Source organism: Pygocentrus nattereri, chromosome 8 (genome assembly GCF_015220715.1).
Source record: "Pygocentrus nattereri isolate fPygNat1 chromosome 8, fPygNat1.pri, whole genome shotgun sequence".
Classification (NCBI taxonomy): Eukaryota; Metazoa; Chordata; class Actinopteri; order Characiformes; family Serrasalmidae; genus Pygocentrus; species Pygocentrus nattereri.
Window position 1 is genome coordinate 12,559,194 of NC_051218.1, and position 20,677 is coordinate 12,579,870.

A 20,677-nucleotide genomic window follows, 5' to 3' on the forward strand; every position below is an offset into this window, starting at 1 on the left:
TTCTGACAGCAGCCATATGCATGAATGAATTGTATCAAATATCAGGACACTCTTTAAGCAAATATAACTTTGAATAACACTGAATATCTGTGGGCGAATCTTAAACATGCTAACATTTCGCAGAACTAGAAGAGTACTGCAGGGAAGAGTGTATGAAAATTTTTTTTAATAGTTTGTTGTATAGATCTCTCTTCAAAAAACAACAAAATATGTCATTTAACCCGGACTAGCAAAACTTTTGCACATAACTGTAGATCATGGACAGGTGGGTAAACATGCATCTGAAGAAGACTACACCACTGATGTGTGAATCTGCAATAAGGAACTTCATAGTGTCCTCCCCAGTTCTGAAACCTTGATGGATGCTATTCATGCGTGTTTAATTGTTTAATTGACATTAGAGCATTATATACTGAACTACATAGTGTACAGTGTAAGAATATAGTGTACTAAATTGAATTTGAGTCACATTGAATCACATTGCCTCACCCTTACCTTACAGAGCTGGGGAGGATTCCTGGCCTCTCTATGCTGCCTGACAAGTCATTGTGGAATCCATTGGGAATGCTCCACTGTGCTGGCTGGCTCAGGACATTTTCAGACCTGCTGCCTGGGATGGAGGTCCGGAGGGGGCTTCCGGAGCCCGCTTCGTTCCTTCCAGTGTCTGGCTCCCCCTCCCCCTCCTGGGTCTCAGCTCCCTCCTGCACGGTCTCCAGCTCCAGTTCTGGAGGCTCAGGCCCTGCCAGCGCCCTCTGCTGGATGAGCGGCGTGAGGGGTGCCTCGAAGCTCACACAGCTGTCCGTCTCGTCCGTGAGCGACAGCACGTCCAGTGAGTCCAGGCTACTGTAGCAAGTGCCACCACGCAGCAGCTCTGACTCCACAATGCGTTCAAACGTGGAGCTGAAGCCGTCGTGGCTTTCCTTGGCCCTGTCACGCTCTTCTTCGCCACCGTCCTCCTCCTCGTCCTCGTCCTCGAGTGCTGTGGATCCACAGGCTTGTTCCACAATGCGCTCAAACGCTGAGCTGAAGCTGTCCTGGTTTGGCGCCTCTTCTTCCTCCTCTACCTCCGCGTCTGCTTCTTCCACTGAAAGCTCAAAGGTGGAGCTGAACGTGTCCAGGTTCCTTCGAGTTGGCTCTTCGTCACAGCCTTCGTCTTCCTCCTGACCTTCACTGTCCTCACTAGTGCCGTTTTGCACCCTGCAAACACACACACCCTGATTAGTGCATCCGCCAGCAACCCATATTCCACGATAGCTCCCCAGTTGCACCTTCATCTGCTAAACTACATGCTTTATAAAATTTGCCAAGGCTACACGGCAGCTTTTTGCAAACAGTGGAGCAGCTGGCTGGTGCACAGCGGTGTTCGTAGAGCAGGATGGCGTAAGCATACTTCTAACTATAGCTGCGCCACTGTCACACTCATGCATCAAGAATGGAGCAGCAGAATCCCAGCAGAGCAGTGCTTCATCCAGGACAGCTCCCCCGCCACTCAGCCCCAAAATATCTCCCTACTCTTCGTTTGTACACACGTGTTACAGCCCACTTCTGACAGTGCTTAACTTTTTTTTCTTAAGCACACCACTCTTAGTGTGCCCCCTGATCAACCCCAAAATATTGCCTAAAGTATAATCCTGCTCTTCCTGTTTTACACACAAATATGCAAATATCTCAGACAGGGTAAGAAAGGTGTTGATCTCACATTGGATCAAAACATGCATTAGGACCTTATCCTTATTACACCCTAAAGCATGTCCATTTCTTAATCATATGGCCCAGAGACAGAAACATGCCCCTGACAGTGCTGACCTTCAAATGATTTTTCTCTCTCTCTCTCTCTCTCTCTCTCTCTCTCTCTCTCACTTGCTCTCTCTGAACAATGATGATTTGTATGATTTAGATTTATTTTGTGGGCTAATCCTAATCTGTTCTTTGGTCAGCTGATATAAATCATTAGATTACTGACCTCACAGTGTGCTGCAGCTCTGCTGAATCCTCTGTGGGTTGGTCCAATGGAGGTGGGAGGACGTCATGACCCTCATATTCAGTGCTAGGGACATTGTCAATGTCTCCTTTGCTGTGGTCAGGCTCTGCCTGCAGGCAGCAACTTTCATCCCCTTCATTCTTTCTAGAACCATCTCTGATCTGCTCGTCATCTTCTGTCCTCTGCTCTCTGTTAGCCAGCACATCCCCATTTTGTTCGTCTTCTGGTTTTACTTCTGGATCTACTTCCGTCTCTCCTTCATCCCTACTTGCTGGTTCCTCAGCCCTACAGCCTGAAACATTTATCTCCCCTGCCTCCTTCTCCTGCTCCACATCTCCAGTCTCAGGGCTGTCGGTATCCTCTTGGGCCTCTGCAAGTGCATCTGGAGGTGATGTGTGCGTGTTGAGGGGGTCACCCTGCCCCTCCTGGCTCATGGCGCCCTCTTCAGTCAGAATGAGTATGCAGTCCAGGGTCGCAAAGTCAGGGATCAGCACAGGGCTTAAGGGTCAAAGGTTACAGCTCTGAGGGGAAAGGCAGGAAAGGTATTAGTTGAAGGTAAAAATAACCGATTGTAATTGTAAATGAGTTCCTGCCGCACAACATTAATATGAAGTGACCTTGCATATTCCTCTGTGGTAAATATTGCTAATCCTGCTCCTATAGAGCTGTCCTCCTGCAGAGTTAAGCACTAATCTCACCCCCTGTTAGAGCTTATGAACATTTTTGAAAGCGGTTACATGCTAGAACTGATGTTGTCAGGGAGTGGCACTGGATATTGTTGCTATGGGGTGCTGAAACCTTTTGAAGGGGGTGCTACGGGGGCACACTATGGCTGCTACTGTGCCAATATTTCAACACAGGCAGGTTGAAGGGCATAACGTTGCTTTCATCTGTCCTTGGCAATAATATCGATAGGATTCTAGTAACACCTTCTTCCCACGTCCAAAACCTCAGAGTTATCTTTGACCCTACACTCTCTTTTGACATCCACATCAATTTGTTGTTAAGACAGCATCTTTCCATATTTCTCAGTCAAGCCGATGTAGAAATGCTTGTGCATGCATTAGTGACATCATGGCTGGACTACTGCAATGTCCTTTTTTCTGGCCTCCCTGTCAAAACGCTCACTAAGTTAAAGTATGTTGAAAATGCCGCTGCTAGGATCGTCACCTTTTCAAAAAAGAATGACCACATCAGCCCTGTTCTTCAGAGTTGCCCATTACATTCTGTATTCAGTACAAAGTTCTCCTTATAACATATTCTGCACATTCTGGCTCCTCAATACTTGGCAGAGCTTCTTCATCTATATGTCCCATCCCGTACATTGAGATTGCAAAATCTAGGCCTTCTTCATGATCCTACATTATATTAGTTTCTATGTGTGTCGATCATTTAATGTAGTAGCTCCCAAGTTATGGAATACTCTCCCACAGTCTATTTGGGATGCAACCTTTCTGTCCTCATTTAAATCTCTGTTAAAGACATACTTGTTTTCACTGTGCTATTGTTGTTCCGTTTATACTTGACTGTTTACCTGTATTGTCCTTTTGTTTAATGTGTTGATGTTCTTTGATTGTAAAGCATCCTTGAGCATGGGAAAGGTGCTATATAAATAAAAGTGATGATGATGATGATATGTGCACTAAGCTCCTATGGACATTCCACCAGTCTGTTGTTGCTAGTGCTCTATTCTGAGCTGTTGTGTGCTGGGGCAGCAGCATTAACAAAAGTGCTCTGAACTAAATAAACAAACTTATTAGGAAGGCAGGCTCTGTTGTAGGAGTCAAGATGGACTCTCTGGAGGTTGTAGCAGAACGGAGGATGCTCAACAAGCTGTTAGTCACCTTGGACAACACCTCACAGCCTCTGCATGCTACACTGGATGAACAGAGAAGCACATTCAGTGGCCGTCTGTTACAGCTGCGCTGTGTTAAAGAGCGCCGTGTGAGATCTCTTACCTACTGCTATAAGGCTCTACAACAGTTCTCCTTACTGCAGAGACGGTACTGATCTCCTGCTATCTGAACTGTGCTGAACCACTGCTGAATCACTGTAACTCTGTAATATCACAACCATTGCTGTAATGACACTTTTCACTATGCACTTTACACTACAAAATGGATGCAACTCAAAGTTAGTCATGTCTATAATATGTGCTGTTAGACTACTTCAAACCACTCAGTGCCTGCTGTCTTGTAAATACAGCGAATCTGTCTCATATGCCATATAAATATGTAATTTAACTTATGTGTAGATATATTTCTTTTTTGTATTTTTCTGCATAGTTTATGTAAGTTTATGTGTAATTATATGTGTTGCTACTGCAACACTGCAATTTCCCTCCAGGATCAATACAGTTCTGTCTGTCTGTCTGTCTGTCTGTCTATAGGTTATGTATAGTCAGTGTGATACCACTGTGGTGTTGCAGTGATTCCAATCCACAAAAGCAGGTTTCACTCTGAACGTTTCCTTTTTAATAAGGAATAAGAAAGTAGTCTATGTTGAAACAGGTAAACAGAAATACTCCACTACATAAATCTTATGAGCACAGAGTGGATATATAGTGACTGACTGATGATGTGGTTTAGGTTGTCAGTTAATGTTTTGATTTAGAGCAGGTTAAAACAAGACTGATCTTATATCAGCAGCCTGCTGTGCATTCTCAGTGTATGAACTAACCTAATTACATTCAGATGATATATGAAAATGCCAGTATGCCTGTGAACATCTTTCAGGGGGTGCTATGGGTGGTAGCAAGCCCCTAGCACCACTGATGTGTTAGACCAGGGATGAAGCACAATTGCGCTGAACTGAAGAGGCTGCATTGACCAGATTAGCAATAATATACAGCAGCAAAAAAAGTTAGTAAGCATCCAGGTGGTGAATCCAGAAAGCAGTGACTCCAAGACTGCGGTGCCATTTGTGTCCCATTGACATTACATTTACAAATATGTATGTAAAGGTAATGTGACCTTCACAACAACCTATGTGAATGTTTCAGATGAAAAATCGACAGCACTTTGAAAACAGTACCTTGAAATACAACCATTGAAATATTTAAAACATTTGAATTAATTTAATGTCCCATGCCTGAAACATCATTTGTCATGGGTCATCCAAGTCATTGGCTATGAAAATGTACATTTACATTATGTCCCATAACATTCACTCAACGCTTTCACCACTTTGAGATTTCCAGAAGTCACATGCTCAGTGAGAATTTGCATCAACCAAATTTCTATCACATCATTTTCAGTGATTTTGTGATGCCAGATGACATCACTTTGAAAGTTCAACCCTGTAACTCAAATTATACATTAGAGGAAGTTATTTACTTAAAGTATTGAAGGAATTATTTGGTTTCCACTCCATGAATTCTCAATACTGGTGCCCCACAGTGCTGCATTTGGTCTTCTCTATTACATTCTCTGTATTTCAGGGACTTTGTATCCGATTCTAACTCTGTTGAACTGTATACGTTTGTGGATGATACAACATTGTTGGGACAGGTATCTACTGACAATGAAACAGCATCCAGGGACATGGCCTCAGTGGAGTGGAGCAGGGTGAATAACTTAAGCCTGAGTATTGGAAAGACAAAGGAGTTGGTGTTTCACTTTAGGAGATGGAGGTGGGACCTACCACCTCTGACCATCAATGGTGAGGAGGTGATTAGGGTTCCTAGGGACAACCATCAGCTCATCTCTCGAGTAGGAGAGCAACACTACTGTCTTGTTGGGGGATAAGCTCGTCAAAGGCTTTTCTTTGTAAGACAGCTTAAGACATTTGGTGCGACTAGAGACTGTATGATACGTTTTAATAAAGCTATTGTGGAAAGTGTGCTGACCTCCATATGTGTCTGGTATTGTAGCACAACAGCACATGAGAGAGAGCAGCTAGAGAAAGTGGTGCATATTTAAAATCTATGCAAATAGCTCCCACTCAGTACAGTGCCTTTCTAAAAAGCTCTTCTTTAGCTTCTGGCAAAAGGTTTCAAAGCATCTTATGCAGAACATCTCAATTCCATAACAATTCCTGCCCTTCTGCTATCAGACTTTTGAAGTTTGCTCCACAATCTTAACCTTGTTTCTTTTCATTTATGTCAATGTTGGTTATTTTATTGAGATTATGGATGTTTTGTGTATGAGTGCATATTGACTGTGTGTTTGAGCAGCATTGTATTTTTATTGAAACTTGAAAAAAAAATTGTGTAAAGTGTTAGAATGCCATTAGTGTCATTGTACTATTAGCATGGATGCTAGTGAACCACATTTTGTGTATTTGTTAATTCACTGCTAAAAACCCTGCTACTTTTAACACTGTTATTCATTTATGGCACTATCGGCTAAGAGACCGTGTGAAAAAAAGAAATATGCTTTTGAAATGGGCTAATACATTTTTGAATGTTTCAATACATTTCATATATTTACTGTTGAAAAATCATTTTAAAAGCCGAAGTTTAAACTACAAGGATTAAATGGCATCCCAATCATGGAAACCTCCTGATTTAGCATACAAAGACCCATGTGATACAATGTATATATATATATATATATATATATATATATATATATACATACATATATATACACATATATATATATATACATTATATATATACATTTTATATATATATATATATATATATATATATCTTGTTCTGTATCACCGCAAGTGTTGCTAAGTTTATATGTGAAATCACCCCACCCCTGGTCTTTTTCGGCCTTTTTCAGCAGGACCTGCACTTGAAATGTCAACAGAAACCTGAGAAGCACAGACTGATGTGTGAATAAATGCAGTGAGGATTCAAGATAAAAGGATTCAAATACACAAGAGGCAAAGTAACACTTGACAACTGCAGTTCTAAAGAGGCAGAATGCTGGCAAGATTAAACTTCTACTACTGATATCAGCCTTGCAGCAGTGCAGCACAATACTGCGGTACGATGCTGACTTTGTACACATCAGACTCACATTAAATGACAACATAAAACAACAGACTGACAATGAATATCAGTGTTTTCCAATCACTGCATCATGATATCCAGTGATACTGTTTGGGGCAGTCATGGGCTGGAGGTTAGGAAACCACTCTCGTGAGGTTGCCGGTTCGATCCCCAGAGCCGACAGCACATGACTGAGGTGTCCTTGAGCAAGACACCTAACCCCCAACTGCTCCCCGGGTGCTGTGGATCGGGCTGCCTACTGCTCCAGGCAAGTGTGCTCACTGCCCCCTAGTGTATGTGGTGTTTCACTTCATGGATGGGTTAAATGCAGAGGTGAAATTTCCCCTTTGTGGGACTAATAAGGGTCACTTAATCTATTTAAGATTCATTTACTAAAAATAGTAAAGCAATGATTTGAATGAATGAATTAATCCCTTTATTGTCACTAGTCACAAGTACCAGTGAAAATAGCCTAGGTTTCTGAGCCTGCCTTTATGCTGTTCACTTGAAACAACTCACAAAACTAAACCAGAATCCAACGTACAAACAGTACAAACACCACAGCAGATATCAATTCAGACAAGGGAAAACACAGGGTTTAAATATATATGGGTAACAAGGGACAGGTGCAAACACAGGTGGAGACAATCAGGGGTGGAGTCATGAAACGAGGAGGCAGGACTAGAAAACCAAAACAAATGCACACGGAAGATCAAAACAAAGGGGCACATGGAGTAGTGGGAGGAGCCAACCATGACAGTAACATGGAAAACAAATAGTAAACTGAAATAATTTTTATAGGAAATTCCTGAAATAAAGTAAGTATGATTAGCTATATGATCAGTGAGATTAAGCATTTTAAAAATCACTATTACAAATATACATTTATTATGAGTTAATTCTCTGTGTTAATCAGCTTTCATCATTTTTGGTATCTACATTTCTGTTCATCATTGAAAATGTATAGAACATTAGCATCATATTAGTCATTTTATGCAGGTATCTGCAGCAACACTGGTTTTACATTATGCAAAACAGTAATTCCAAATATTCAGTGTTTGAAATTACTGTTCAACTAAACAAATATGTGTGTCTTTTAATCTACCAACCATTAAACTACAATTGAGTATAGGGTTACAGTTTTCATAGATGAATGTAAACTAGCTAGCTAGCAGCTTGGCCTAACAGTTTTCCTGGATTGTCCTGGATTTTGGTTTTCAGTCTGGACACAAATCATCCTGGAATCCAATCATTTTGTTATGTTAGCATTTCTTATGAAGTTTCAACTGCTTATCTTTATCCCATAGATATACATGCCTAGATGCTGTCTGTTGTTCTCTATCTGAGGCGATACGTCTGTGCGTTGGTCATGTTGGAGTGGTCAAGATCTGCTTGTTCTCAGGATTAAATAGGCCACTACTTCCTTACTACTCAAACAATTTTCACCAAATTTGTTTTGGAATACTCCTCAAACATATATTAATCTAGGTTGCATGCACTGCTCTTTGTAGCTTTCATTTCTTTAATAACGGTGATCATGCTAATTTGCCACTCTGACCAGCACAAAACTATTCAGTCTGCACCTGACTTTAAAAACCAAGCTTAGCACTCTGGTACACACATCATCTCACATACACCAGCAAATCCATCAATGTGTGACACATGTCTAATCATAATACACATAAAAATAAAATAAACCCCCAAAACATGAAGCTGAAGTTTGCTTCCAATTCGCCAGCTTCTTGTTCAAATCTACCCCGATCAACCTTAAGTGGTGCAGCAGTTACTTTCTGGCACCTGAACCTCCTCCATTTAAAGGGAAATGGGAAAATTTGAACAAGAAGCTGGCTTGTGTAAGAAGGTGGTAAGATTAAACTATTATGAATATCTACACTTTAACTTACTTAGCTACAAACCATGATAGTAAATAAAACTACTACATAAAGTTAAGATCCCCTGAATAGACTATTGCAACAAGACGCATCATACAAACATGAGCATGGATCACTGTGTTCCCTCCATTACATAATCCTATCCCACTTTATGAGTGCAATATTCTTGAAATAGTATAATTTTGGACAGTATCTTTCTTGCACTGCCACACTGTAAAGGTACTGACCACCCCAAAATGGCGGCACTGTTGACATGCCTGGCTGGACCCAACACGGCATCTAAGTATGCATATCTACAACCATATAACCACCTATAATCAAACCATTTGTACACAAAGAATGGGTGAATGGGTTTGATTACCTTGCCGACAAGGTAATTCCATGCTGTTCTAGTGCTGTTCTGGTGCTGGGTTAGCTGGTCACCCAACATGGTCATGTTAGTTGATGCAGTCAGTTACCAGCATTCAAAACACAACATACATTGGTTTTGCTAGTGACCAGCCATATTGATCTATGCTGACTTTTCTAGCATGGTAGTTCAGATAACCAACAACGTAGGATCAATCTTCAGGGAAAGGTGCACTGTTGGTGGCATGATTATGTACTAGGGAGCAATGCAATGCAGTAACTGAGAAGACTGAGATCTGTAGCTGAACATGTAGCTAACATCAATTTTAAGGTGGCTTAAACTTCTGAAATGAAAGCCGTGGACGTTTCCAGTTCATCGGTCAATATCCAGTGTTTTTATCTATGGAATAAAAAAGAGGGGACAGTTCCAGTTTCATGTACCATAGTGAAGGCTGACCAATAAAGTTGGGTGGTAACTAACTTTGTAAACCATAAAAATCATACAGTAGCCTACCATGGTAAGTGAGGCTATGGTAAACCATGGAACTATGACACTTAACAGCTTCTGGTTAGGTTTTACAGCTTTCAGCCCCTACAAAACATGGCAAAAATGTTTAGTTAAACAGAAACGGTGGTAAATTGAACACTATTGCGTTACGCAAACATTGCATACACAGCAGCTGAGAAGGCCATTCTTGGTTCCTTTCGAAAAAGACATTTTCAGATTCTGATGAAATGGGTTCAAATATGTGTTTAATGCTTACATACCTATATACTTCAATATGTCTTCTAACGTCTTCAGTATGTGCATACACCAAGCTGCAACAGCCACATTTGTAGAGGCCTTTAACAGAATCCATTGTGTGCATTGCCTTTTTAATATGCCAGGGTTTATATACACATAACCGATTGGTTAACACCTCTAACCACCTATCAAATGAGAAAACCTACCTCAAAGCCCCTTGAATACCGTTTTCTGTTGTTTTACACAGTAGCAAAATGGTGCACAACATTTTGAGATGGAAAATGCCTCAGTATTCTATAAAACTAGGTGAGCAAGTGGTGGAAGTGGTTAGTAGACAGAAGCAGCCAGCCCCCTCTGATGGCCAAAACAAGCATCTGCCCATCTGCTCTGCTGCCAGGTCTTTTTTAGGGCTTTCTGGTGTTTTTAATTTGCAGTTAAAAGTGAGGACATTTCCGGGGACAGCTCCAGCCGGGGACCAAAATGGGGAGTCTGGTCATCCTAATCTATCTTCCTTAGACTGAGCGCCGCTAACTGTGCACTGAATTTAATAAAAAAAATCAAGTAACTGATCAAGGAATTTAACTGAGGTAGCAACCCTACTGCATATCTTAGATACTACCTCTTATCTTGGATATTAGCTAGTTAGCCAAGGCCTATTAATTAGAACCACAACACAGCCAATAGTGTCTGAATGCTGACTCATCACCAAACAATATTTAAAAATTACACACATGTGGGGCCCCCTGGTGGCTAGGAGCCCCAAATGACTACTTACACCAGCTATAGCAATAAAGGTTCCTGTCTATTTGTAGCCTCAAAACTGAAAATCAATATTACTGTATACACCAGTATAGCATACAGATATCAGTGTAGATGACAATCATCCAGCACTACATGTATTAAGGCTGAAGCAGGGATGGATTTGGAAGGGTTTTCGATGTGGTGGACTGAGGAGACGCATAAAACAAAGACAGCAAGCTGTTTCATAAGTGCAGAGGAGCGAGGGAGACAGTGAAAGAGAGAGGACGAGAGATTAAAACAGAATATGATATAAATGACATAGCATGTCTTCGATGCTTTAATCCCCCTCCCTGGCTAAAGAAGAGAGTGGAAATCTCTCCTCTCTCCTCTCCTCTCCAGCAGCTAGACTGAGAAGCTGCAGCTTTCTTCCACAGCTCTGACGCACATGCCGCAGTTTAAGAATATTTAAAGCCTAAGGCCTAATTCAATCAAATGGCCATAAAACTGCAGCTACTGTTCAGTCCAGACCCTTTGTGGAAACTTCCATTGCATTAACCAGGAAATAAAATCTGTTTACTGTTACCTTTCTGTTGGCACATATGTGGCATAGAGGTTATATGACAAGTTGATTGAATCAGGCAAACGGAGTTTGAGTTGTGTATGCCCGTGTGTAAGTGTGGTTGTGGTGGGGGTGGGGGGTGACGTGGCCATCTCTGTGATATTGTGACCTTTAACCTTTTGGTTACGGAATAAAGATAAAGATCCAGAATAAAGGGCAGAGTCTCTCTGACTCGACAAAATGCTTTCATGTGACATTTAAGATCCACTCTGATGAGTCTCTCTTTTCTCTCTTCCTCACATGCACACACATGTACAGAACTGTACTTTCATGCATTTAATTTTCAGTCAAATCAACCATTAAGTTAATGTATTTAACAGAAGAAAAAACAGAGACCTCAACAACTAAATATAGAATTACATTCATCACTACTCAGTGTGTCCACTACTTTGCATCACAGCTTTCATTATTCTCAGGAGTCTTGCTTTCAGCTTTTCAGAGTCTGCAGCGATATTTTTCCACACCTCCAAAAACCTCAAAAAAACCAAAAAATTTTTCCTTTAATTCAAACAATCCCAATCACATTCATTTATGTCGAGATCTGGACTCGGGGGTGGACAGTCCACAGGATGGACAGAAACACCTGTGAATGTTTTCAGATGTGATGTAAAAGTGGAGCTTGATTTTCTCCTCTTTCCTCTTCCTAATCTAAGAGGATTGTCTTATGTCAGAAATATTTCCTGAAAATGAATAACTTGTACTTAACCCCTTACATGGCCAGGGCCCTGAGATACTGTTCTTACTGAATAATAAGCCTTACTATGTAACAAGTGTGGGTTTTTAAAGGGTTAAAATTTCAGGCTTATTACACAATGAGGCTTATTATTCAGTAAAAACAGGACCTTCAACATAAACTATTTGACCCATTGTTAGGTTATAGAAGTGTGTAATAAAACTATGCCCACTAGTGGGCCCTGACCATTTAAGGGGTTAATGGCTGTTTTGACTGTAATAAATGAAGTGTAACCTCTGACTTTTGCACTGTAGTGCGCATTTTTATTATTACATGTTCATCCACAGAATTTTGCACCATTACTATTGTTCTGTTCTTCTTTAAATGCTCTAACAATGTAAAATGCTGCTTTGAAATGGTGCAAAAAAAGCTTTATGAAGTTTTTAATATGACAGTGATAAAATACACTCACACACGCACCAAACACACATGCAGGCTTGTTTTCTGCAGCAAGGCGGGCTGTTATTTGGAGCATTACTAAGGGTCCCTATGCTGGGCGGCTGGCAGATGTTCGTAAACTCACAATCCAGCTTCAGCTTCAACACCACAGACCAGCCTACAAATCACTGCTACTAACCAGCCTCTACAGTGAGAGAGAGAGAGAGAGAGAGACAGACAGACAGACAGACAGAGACAGAGTCAGATAGCGACAGGGAGAGACAGTCAGAAATAAAGAGGCTGGATTATTATTATTCTGGCAGAACAGATGAAAGGCAGATGGAGAGAGTTATGTGTGACAATTCACAAGCGAAGAACAACAGTGAGTTTTAAATGGCTTCTTTTCATCCACAAACACATAAGAAGAGAAAACTGAGGAGCGCCTGCACACACTGCTGTATCTCTGTGTGTGTGTGTGTGTGTGTGTGCGTGTGCGTGTGTGTGTGTGTGTGTGTGCGTGTGTCCGTGTGCGTGTGTGTGTGTGTGCATGTGTGTGTGTGTGTGTGTGTGTGTGTTTCAGTGCTGTCAGCAGAACAGAGCGCTCTTAAGAATGATCAATTCTCCTTAATTACTTTCAGTCAGCCAGCCACTCAGCCTCTCTCACTCTGTACTGTAAACATACCAGCACTTACACCATATAAATATACTGCACACTGAAAAGCTGTACACATAGAACCCAACCAGCATGGACCCCTGGACACACACTCTTACATGTGTTCTATCACGCACTTCAAACAGACTGACACCACTGCAAGCAAGTCATCTCCAGCATAATCAAAGACATCCAATTACCTTTAACAGGCCTGCTTATCTACTTCTTCTACTAAAGTAGCATGTCCTACTTGAAGCAAGGCACTTAGGAAATAAGTGCACTTATGTAGTATCTTTATTTGTCAACAGAAAACTGTTATAATTTTAAAACATTGTGTTAACCCCTTAAACCAGGTATCTCCAAGGTCTGGCCACTGTGCCAAACACAATCCATAGATCTTAATCTCTCTCTTTTATGCTTTATTAGGGGTTAGCAGGCCCACAGTATGCTGCATAATGACTATACTGCATTACTGCACACATGCTGCACTACAGTGACAGCTAACTGAAGTGTAGCAGTCTTTATTCTCTGACTAGTGCTGCCAAATTAATTCACTTTATTATTCAGTTTATGATTTAAAATGCTTATATGTTTTAAACCAGGGCCCACTGAGGGATCCAAAGGTTTATTACATACTTCTATAACCTAAGAATAGCTCAGCCAGTTTGCACTTAAGTTCCATATCATATGCATTGGTATGTAATATGCCTTGGATCTTAAGGGGTTAAAATCATGTTTGGCCTAAATGATTTACAGGGGAATTCCATCTTTTTTCTAAATATCTGCAATTGTGAAGATCTAAGCAAATATATTCAGTGTGGTTTGATGTGAAATGCATGATTCTAGAAAACAATTACACTCTGAGTCAGAACTGTTCACAGAGGTGTTGATAGGAACCAGACATCCGAAGCATTCATGGTGGAGATTTACATGCAGGGTGTTATAAGGCAAAATAGTCTCCCCAAAAATAGATTTCTTCCAGATTTATGACTACTTTAACATTATCAATATTGCATATAAACGGACATTAGGTTCACTGGTTGTTTTGGACAGTAAAGACCCCTTGTTTCTAACACCGCCCCTTTAAAGAAATTAAATTGGTAAATTTCCCTGAAATGAATCCGAAATGAATCCACTCTGAATTACTTTGTTACATTTCATTGATTGAATTATGTAATTCCCCTTTAAATTTGTTTGATTCTTCATATTTGAATAATAGGTATTAAATGGAATTATGGCTCCCTTAGAAAAAACTTCACACTGCCTTTCCTTAAACTCTCGGCTTATTATTCAGTTCTTAATTTAAAAGTCATCTGTATAGTACGCCACCACGACCATGGGCAATCATTTTCCTCATTTTCTTGCAAAGCTGACCCGAAAAACACTCATAACAGAGGTTACCGAGCAGTCATTGGCCTCATCACCTTCTCACTGGCTTCTGGTTTAAGTCAGCAGGTTTAGTACAGGGAAGCATGATGATGTAGCATGACCGTATGCTACAGATGAGTTGGAAAAACCTAGAGTATTCCTTTAAGACCTATTATCCAGTAATTATTATATATGATTCAGTAACTAATAAGCTAATATGTGAGGTATATAGTTATGAGAGTGAGGAACAAAGGTCTGGACCCGCTGAGAGGTCCATAAAGTCTACAAAAAGGTAACAGACATACATGTGAAGATTTTGAAGGGATCCTCTGGTTAAGGGGCTCCTATCCATTGTAGTGGTGAGTCTGTAGATTTTCAAGGGATTCAAATCTTAGTTGCACCATGTGCTCAGAGGTGGCAGAATCTAAGCCCTTGTTTCTCCACTGTGTTAAGGTGCTTTACTTAAGACATGCTCAGTAGCATTAGAAAAAGTGCATTTGTAGCCTTCACAGACTTCTTCAGGTGATGCATTCTGGGACTTAACACTACATGTTTCAAAACAAGCAGCATAGATAGGGTACTTTGCATTACAAATGCTATATTGTCTCCTCTCCAGACTCCCCTCCACCTCCCTCTGTCCTGCCTTGATCTCGCCCACTCACACTTTCTTTAGGCCCGACTCTTTATTGATCGTATTAAAACCAGGCACCATTCCTTAGGGAAGGCAAAAAGACTGTGCTATGCGGTGGATGACTAACAAGATAGACAAAGTGAGACAGAAGAGTCCCAAAGCAATGAGGGGAAAAACAGACTGATACAGCAATACAGACCAGCTTAATCAGCCACTCTGGGCTAGGGATTATTCTCTGAGATAAGAGTCAGAACTTCACTAGCAAAAGAAAGCATTACCACACAGCTAATTAGACCTACTGAAAGGTTTATCATAGAGAATCAGCAGAAGAAGCAGCACACTGGATCCAGGCTCACTGGTGGTTAAGATGACGTCTACCCAGCTCTGCAGAAAGCAGAGAATAGCAATTGGCCTTACAGTTGTATGGAAAAGTTTAGGGAACCCCTGGTGAAATGACATGATTTGTTGTTTTTCTAAGTGAAAATAAGTTAGCGCATGACAACAAGTCCTCTGCAGAGGACACACTTCTGCTCATGTTAATGCACAATGACATTTTGTTGGCTGAATTTAACATATTGGGAAAAACAGCACACTAAATGTGGTATGTGCCACATATACTGATATCATATTTTATGTTTTATTTCTGCCAAAATGTTAAATTCAGCAATTAATTTAAGTGGTTTCAAAGTATTCTCCACCTGTTGCATTTGTAGAAAATGGCTAATTACCATGGACAAAAATTTTGATGTTTCCTTGTAGTTTCCTTGAGAAAGAGTACAAGAACAGAAAAGCCAATTACTAAAAAATACTTATTATAGAAGTCAATGGGCAGATGCTGAAACACTTTCCCATTCAATATGTTTTTGTTCTTTTCTAAGCAAAGGGAATATTATAATTGACCATATACTACCAATGCAGCAGACAGAGATCAGGTTGAAAATGGCTGGACTATTCCTTTAAAGAGCTAATAACCTACATGATTTCATCCTTTAATTTTAAGTTACTTATAACTTTGCATGGTTTTATGTCTTAATCCATTGTTACACTACCATTTACAATCTCTCTTAAGATGAAATATATACAATGAAATTCTTGTATCTTGAAGACAGGTGTATGCAAATGACCCCTATTCTGATTGGCTGCACCTTTATTGTTCCTCAATCACAAAGCAGCCCAGGCTGAAACACCCCTTATAGCTTTAGTGTGAATGAACAGGACTAAACTGCTGTAGGCTCAATATGCAGATACATGTAAATGAGTTTATCACAACTCAAAACAAGCTGGTTCATGCATGTGCTGTATGGACTATGAACTGTACACTCTGACACTTAACATACTAGATCGAACCTTTTATTTCAACAAAGTGAGGAAGATTCACTTTTCCATGATGTGAGCCCTTCAAAACAGGGAAGGGCTGGGCAGTGAGGCAAATCGATGAGATGAGAAATGGTATTCTCACCGGTCAGTTCCACACACCTCACCCTCCCTCCTCCTCTCTGCCACACAGCGCACGCAGTCTGCAGTCTGATCGCCTGTTTGACCCACTAACCCTTTTCAGTCTCAAGGCGATGCAGGCAGCCACACATGCACGTATAAGCAAGCACACATTACGCACAGTCACCCTACACACAGTGGACTCCACAGCACAAATCAGCACAGCTCACTGCATCAGTTAGAAACATACACTCTTTAAAAAAGATGGTTCTTCAGAGTTCTTTAGTATAGAGAATGGCTCTATTGAGAACCATGAGTTCCATTTAATGCTTAAGTGGTTCTTTGCATACTGAAACGTGTTGGTTCTATACAGCACCAAAAGGGTTCTACATTTGTTATAGTGACAAGTGTGTAACAATAGTAGAGCCTTTCTTGGTGCTATATAGAACCATACACAACATGTTCTCTATCATGCTTAAATGTTTTTTTGCATGGGGAAATGGTTCTTCAGATTGATGGATATACAATAGCAGAAACCTTATTGGGGCTATATAGAACCATTTCACTATGCAAAGAACAATTTAAGCATGAAATGGTTCTAGACAGAGCCCATGGTTGTAAACTGAACCATTATCTTTACTAAAGAACCACTGAAGAACCGTCATTTTAAGAGTGCAGGACTGACAAACCGATGCTTTAACAGCGTGTTGAGTGGGTTAAGCTGAGGCAGAGGCTTTTTTCCTTTCTTTTTTTTTTTTGGTTCATTTCTGACATATCAGTAGACTAACAGGCGAGTGTGAACTAGCCAGCCGTGTTAAATCACCCCGTTCTGTCACATCCACTGCTTTCAAGGTCAAACGTCGTGTTGGATCGTCGTCGTATCACTTACAACGTCTTCACTTAAATCATTCTCGGGGATAAATCTTATTAAGCTCATCCTCTACAGTCGCCCTTTCGGTGGAGTCCCTCCTCACGAGGAGGGGGAGGAAAAAAGAGGAGAGAGCGAGAGAGAGAGAGAGAGAGAGAGAGAGAGAGACTCTTCAGGCGTCTAATGTCTGGTCTGGCGCTGCCATGTCGGCGCGTCTGACGCCTTTATTTCGGCTGAATTAAGTGACGAGCTCGTAGCTTAGCTTAGCACACGCGCCGCTCACGCTGTCGGCGAACTGCTGAACAATGGGCACTCACGTGCCGTTAACAGCACAGAGGTGTCCAAAAGTAACCAGACACTCCTTGTGATAGTGAACTCAGCGACTTTAAAGCGACATTCCGGCCTAAAATGACTGCACCTCTCAGCCTCACAGGTTAGACAGAATTGTATCACTCCTCAGCGTTTTCATCCATTACTACAATACCCAGCATGCTTTGGGCAAACAACACAATCTCTGGGAATCCCTAAAGCTCTTAACAATGACTGCTAGAGGTTAATACAGCTAGTATTAGTGACCTGGCACTAACCAAATTTGGCCCATCACTAGCAAATTTATTCAGCCAGGTATAGAAAACTAAAAAAATTCCAGCCCTTCCTTGATGCGCATGAAGCCCTTCAAAACTGCCTTCCACCTTCTAGACACGCCACCTGAGGGGGTTTTCCCCCTCTTTAAACTAGCTTTACCAGCTAGATGCACTGGGCCTGGAGTAGAGGTACAGCATCCGATTGAGCACCATCACCTTTGGGATGAGTTGGAGTGGCATTCAGCAAAAGTGCCTGACTTCACTAATGCTCTGGGCTGAGTGCGATCAAACCTAGATGTTCCATCATCCTTTCCAGAAGAGTGGAGGCTGTGCCTGCAGAGCAGGGGGACAAACTCCCTCCCAATACTCTGGAAGAAATGCAGGATGAGCAGATGTCTACAAACTTTGTCAGGGATTAAGCCAAGTCATGGACTGCAGAGAATTTTGCGTACATTTTCCATCGAAATGAATGATGACTAGGCCGAGTGCCTGACCTGAAACCGGTCCACAGCGCATGACGCTCAGGGAGGTTTTGTGGAACATGCTGGAAAAGCGAGGTTGTTTTGACTGGGTCGACTTCGGAGGCCACCTACAATGACTGGTTTCTGCCCGCACACCTGCTCGGAGCTGCTCATCTGGGGCTTTTGCCTAAAACAGCAGGCACTTTGGCATGCTCGCGCGCGCGCGCGTGTGTGTGTGTGTGGGAGAGAGAGAGAGTGTGTGGGTGTCAGAGAGAGAAACATATAGACACACACAGGGAGCCGTTGTGTTAAGCGTGGTGGAGTAAACCGCTCTGAGCCTCAGCCATGTACGGCCGGCCTCCCCGCGCAGTAACCATGGCAACAGCATGGTTGGGGGACCCTCTATGCTGCTGGTGCTGCTGCCGCCTCTAGTGCTGCTGCTTCTCTCCCTTTTCCAAAATAGAGCCTGGGATCCTTTTTAAAGAGCGCCCGTCCCCCATGTAAATCAGCAAGGCTCGCTCGAACGCCAGCAGGAACAAAAAAGGGGTAAAAAGGCCCAGTACGACCCTGAGCCGCGCGCACGCTGCATATTGATTGCAGTGCATTGAGCAAGCCATCCGGGGAAGAAAGAGGGTAAAAGAGAAAGATAAAAACTGCCGGTACAGCAAATGCTGGCTAAAGCGTAGCATGCTACTGCGATGCCACATGAACGTGCGCGAGGATGGAAATCCCAGAATGCGACGAAATGCAAAGAAACGCTCCATGCACTGAGCGTGAAAAGCGTGATTTTCTCCTATGCATTAGTTCAAATGGCTATGAGGACATGGAGGCGTAACGCAACACCCAAACGTGCATGCATCATTGTGCTCACCTGCAAAAGACCCTCACGTCCAGCGTTAAAATCGAGACGAAGCCTTTCTTCTTTTTTTTTTTGCAGCAGCAATCCACGCGCTTCCTCCCACCAGCGCGCGTTCAGGGCTCACGCAGCAGGTCCGGCCGGCGCGAGGCGGCAGTCCCGTCTGGCTGCGCCTGGGTGATGGGGATCCGTGTGTGCGCGCGCGCTTCTGTGTGTGCGCGCCTGTGTGTGTGTGTGTGTGTGTGTGCGGGCGAGTTGCAGCGCCTCTCCTCTCCTCGCTGCATGAGGGTAAACGGCGCGCGCGAGGCTCTCGGTTCTCGGCCCTGTTGCTCTCGGTCTTTTGCGCATCAATTATACATTATACAGCTCGCGACGGGCTTCAAGGGAATGTTTATGCTTTTTGATTGTGCTGCACCGCTCCGTGCAACCGAGCGCAGTGAGGACAGAGGGACGTTAAAGGGGGAATGAACTCTTAATCAGTTGTATCGCACTATATAATCTGGAAATACATCAAAGCTTACACAAGTATGCTCCAAAGATCAAACTGTTTCAATAAAAAAGAAGTGCCTTGGAAACAGACATGCAGGCAGTAATTACTGTGTTGCTTTGGACAAAGACGGGCCCACTGGAATAGACGTAAATAATGAAGCAGGGAAAACCGTCTGACTGTTGAAGTGCTCCCTGACCCACAGCTGGAGTCATAACTCATGAGTACCCTGTAATGCAGAGTAAACCTTGGAGCCCAGTGTAGGAAGACCACAGCATTCCATCTCCTGCTAATGACGCATCAGGGACTGCAGGTTCACTCTTACAGCAACATAAAGGGTATTTTGGAAGGTTGCCATCAAAGCAGTCTTAGGTACCCTAAAGAACCTTTCAGTCTGTTTGAAGGAATACTCCAGGTTTTTCAGTCTAGTCTTTATCTGCTGCATCTGTTTCACATGATCATTTTTCATGGATAATCAGTTTTCTGTTGAGTCAGTGGGTTTTCTGTACATGGAAGCTCCACTATGCTTATGGTCAGCAGCCATATAGTACAGCTGCAGCTGAAAGAGATTAGGTAAATTAACGCTGTATCCCTTTAAACGTGCCACAGAGATGTCCTCCTACCCACTGGTTTCTATCATAAGTGTCTTTTCAAGTATAGTTTTCTTTGATTATCTAAGTAAAGGGAAACATCCAAATTACTGACAGCAGTGGGCGGGTTGCTGCAGAGAGAGAGAGAGACAGAGAAAGAGAGAGAGAGAGAGAGAGAGAGAGAGAAAGAAACAAGAAAAGAGATCACGGTGGTCGCCAAACCAAAACCAAAAAAGGCAGTAAGGCTAGAGCAGACCCCCAGATGTTGGGGGCCGGCTGTGTCAATCTTAATCACTTATTCATTAGCCCTCCTCCCTCTCTCTATCTTCCACCCCCTGGGATAGGGGCCTGGGGGGGCGGGGAA

At 42.3% G+C, this 20,677-nt stretch overlaps 1 protein-coding gene across 1 annotated transcript in view; it reads right to left on the bottom strand.

Annotated features, from left to right (window-relative positions):
* The window catches only part of psd2 (pleckstrin and Sec7 domain containing 2), a 52,517-nt gene extending 33,088 nt beyond the window's left edge, over positions 1-19,429 (bottom strand). The window contains exons 1-3 of the mRNA XM_037540630.1: positions 19,252-19,429; positions 1,964-2,502; positions 496-1,197 (exon numbers count right to left, since the gene is read on the bottom strand). Of these exons, the coding sequence (XP_037396527.1) occupies positions 496-1,197; positions 1,964-2,415 (1,154 nt within the window). The 5' untranslated portion in view covers positions 2,416-2,502; positions 19,252-19,429. The remainder of the gene's footprint in view (positions 1-495; positions 1,198-1,963; positions 2,503-19,251) is intronic.
* Between the last annotated feature and the right edge of the window lie 1,248 nt (positions 19,430-20,677).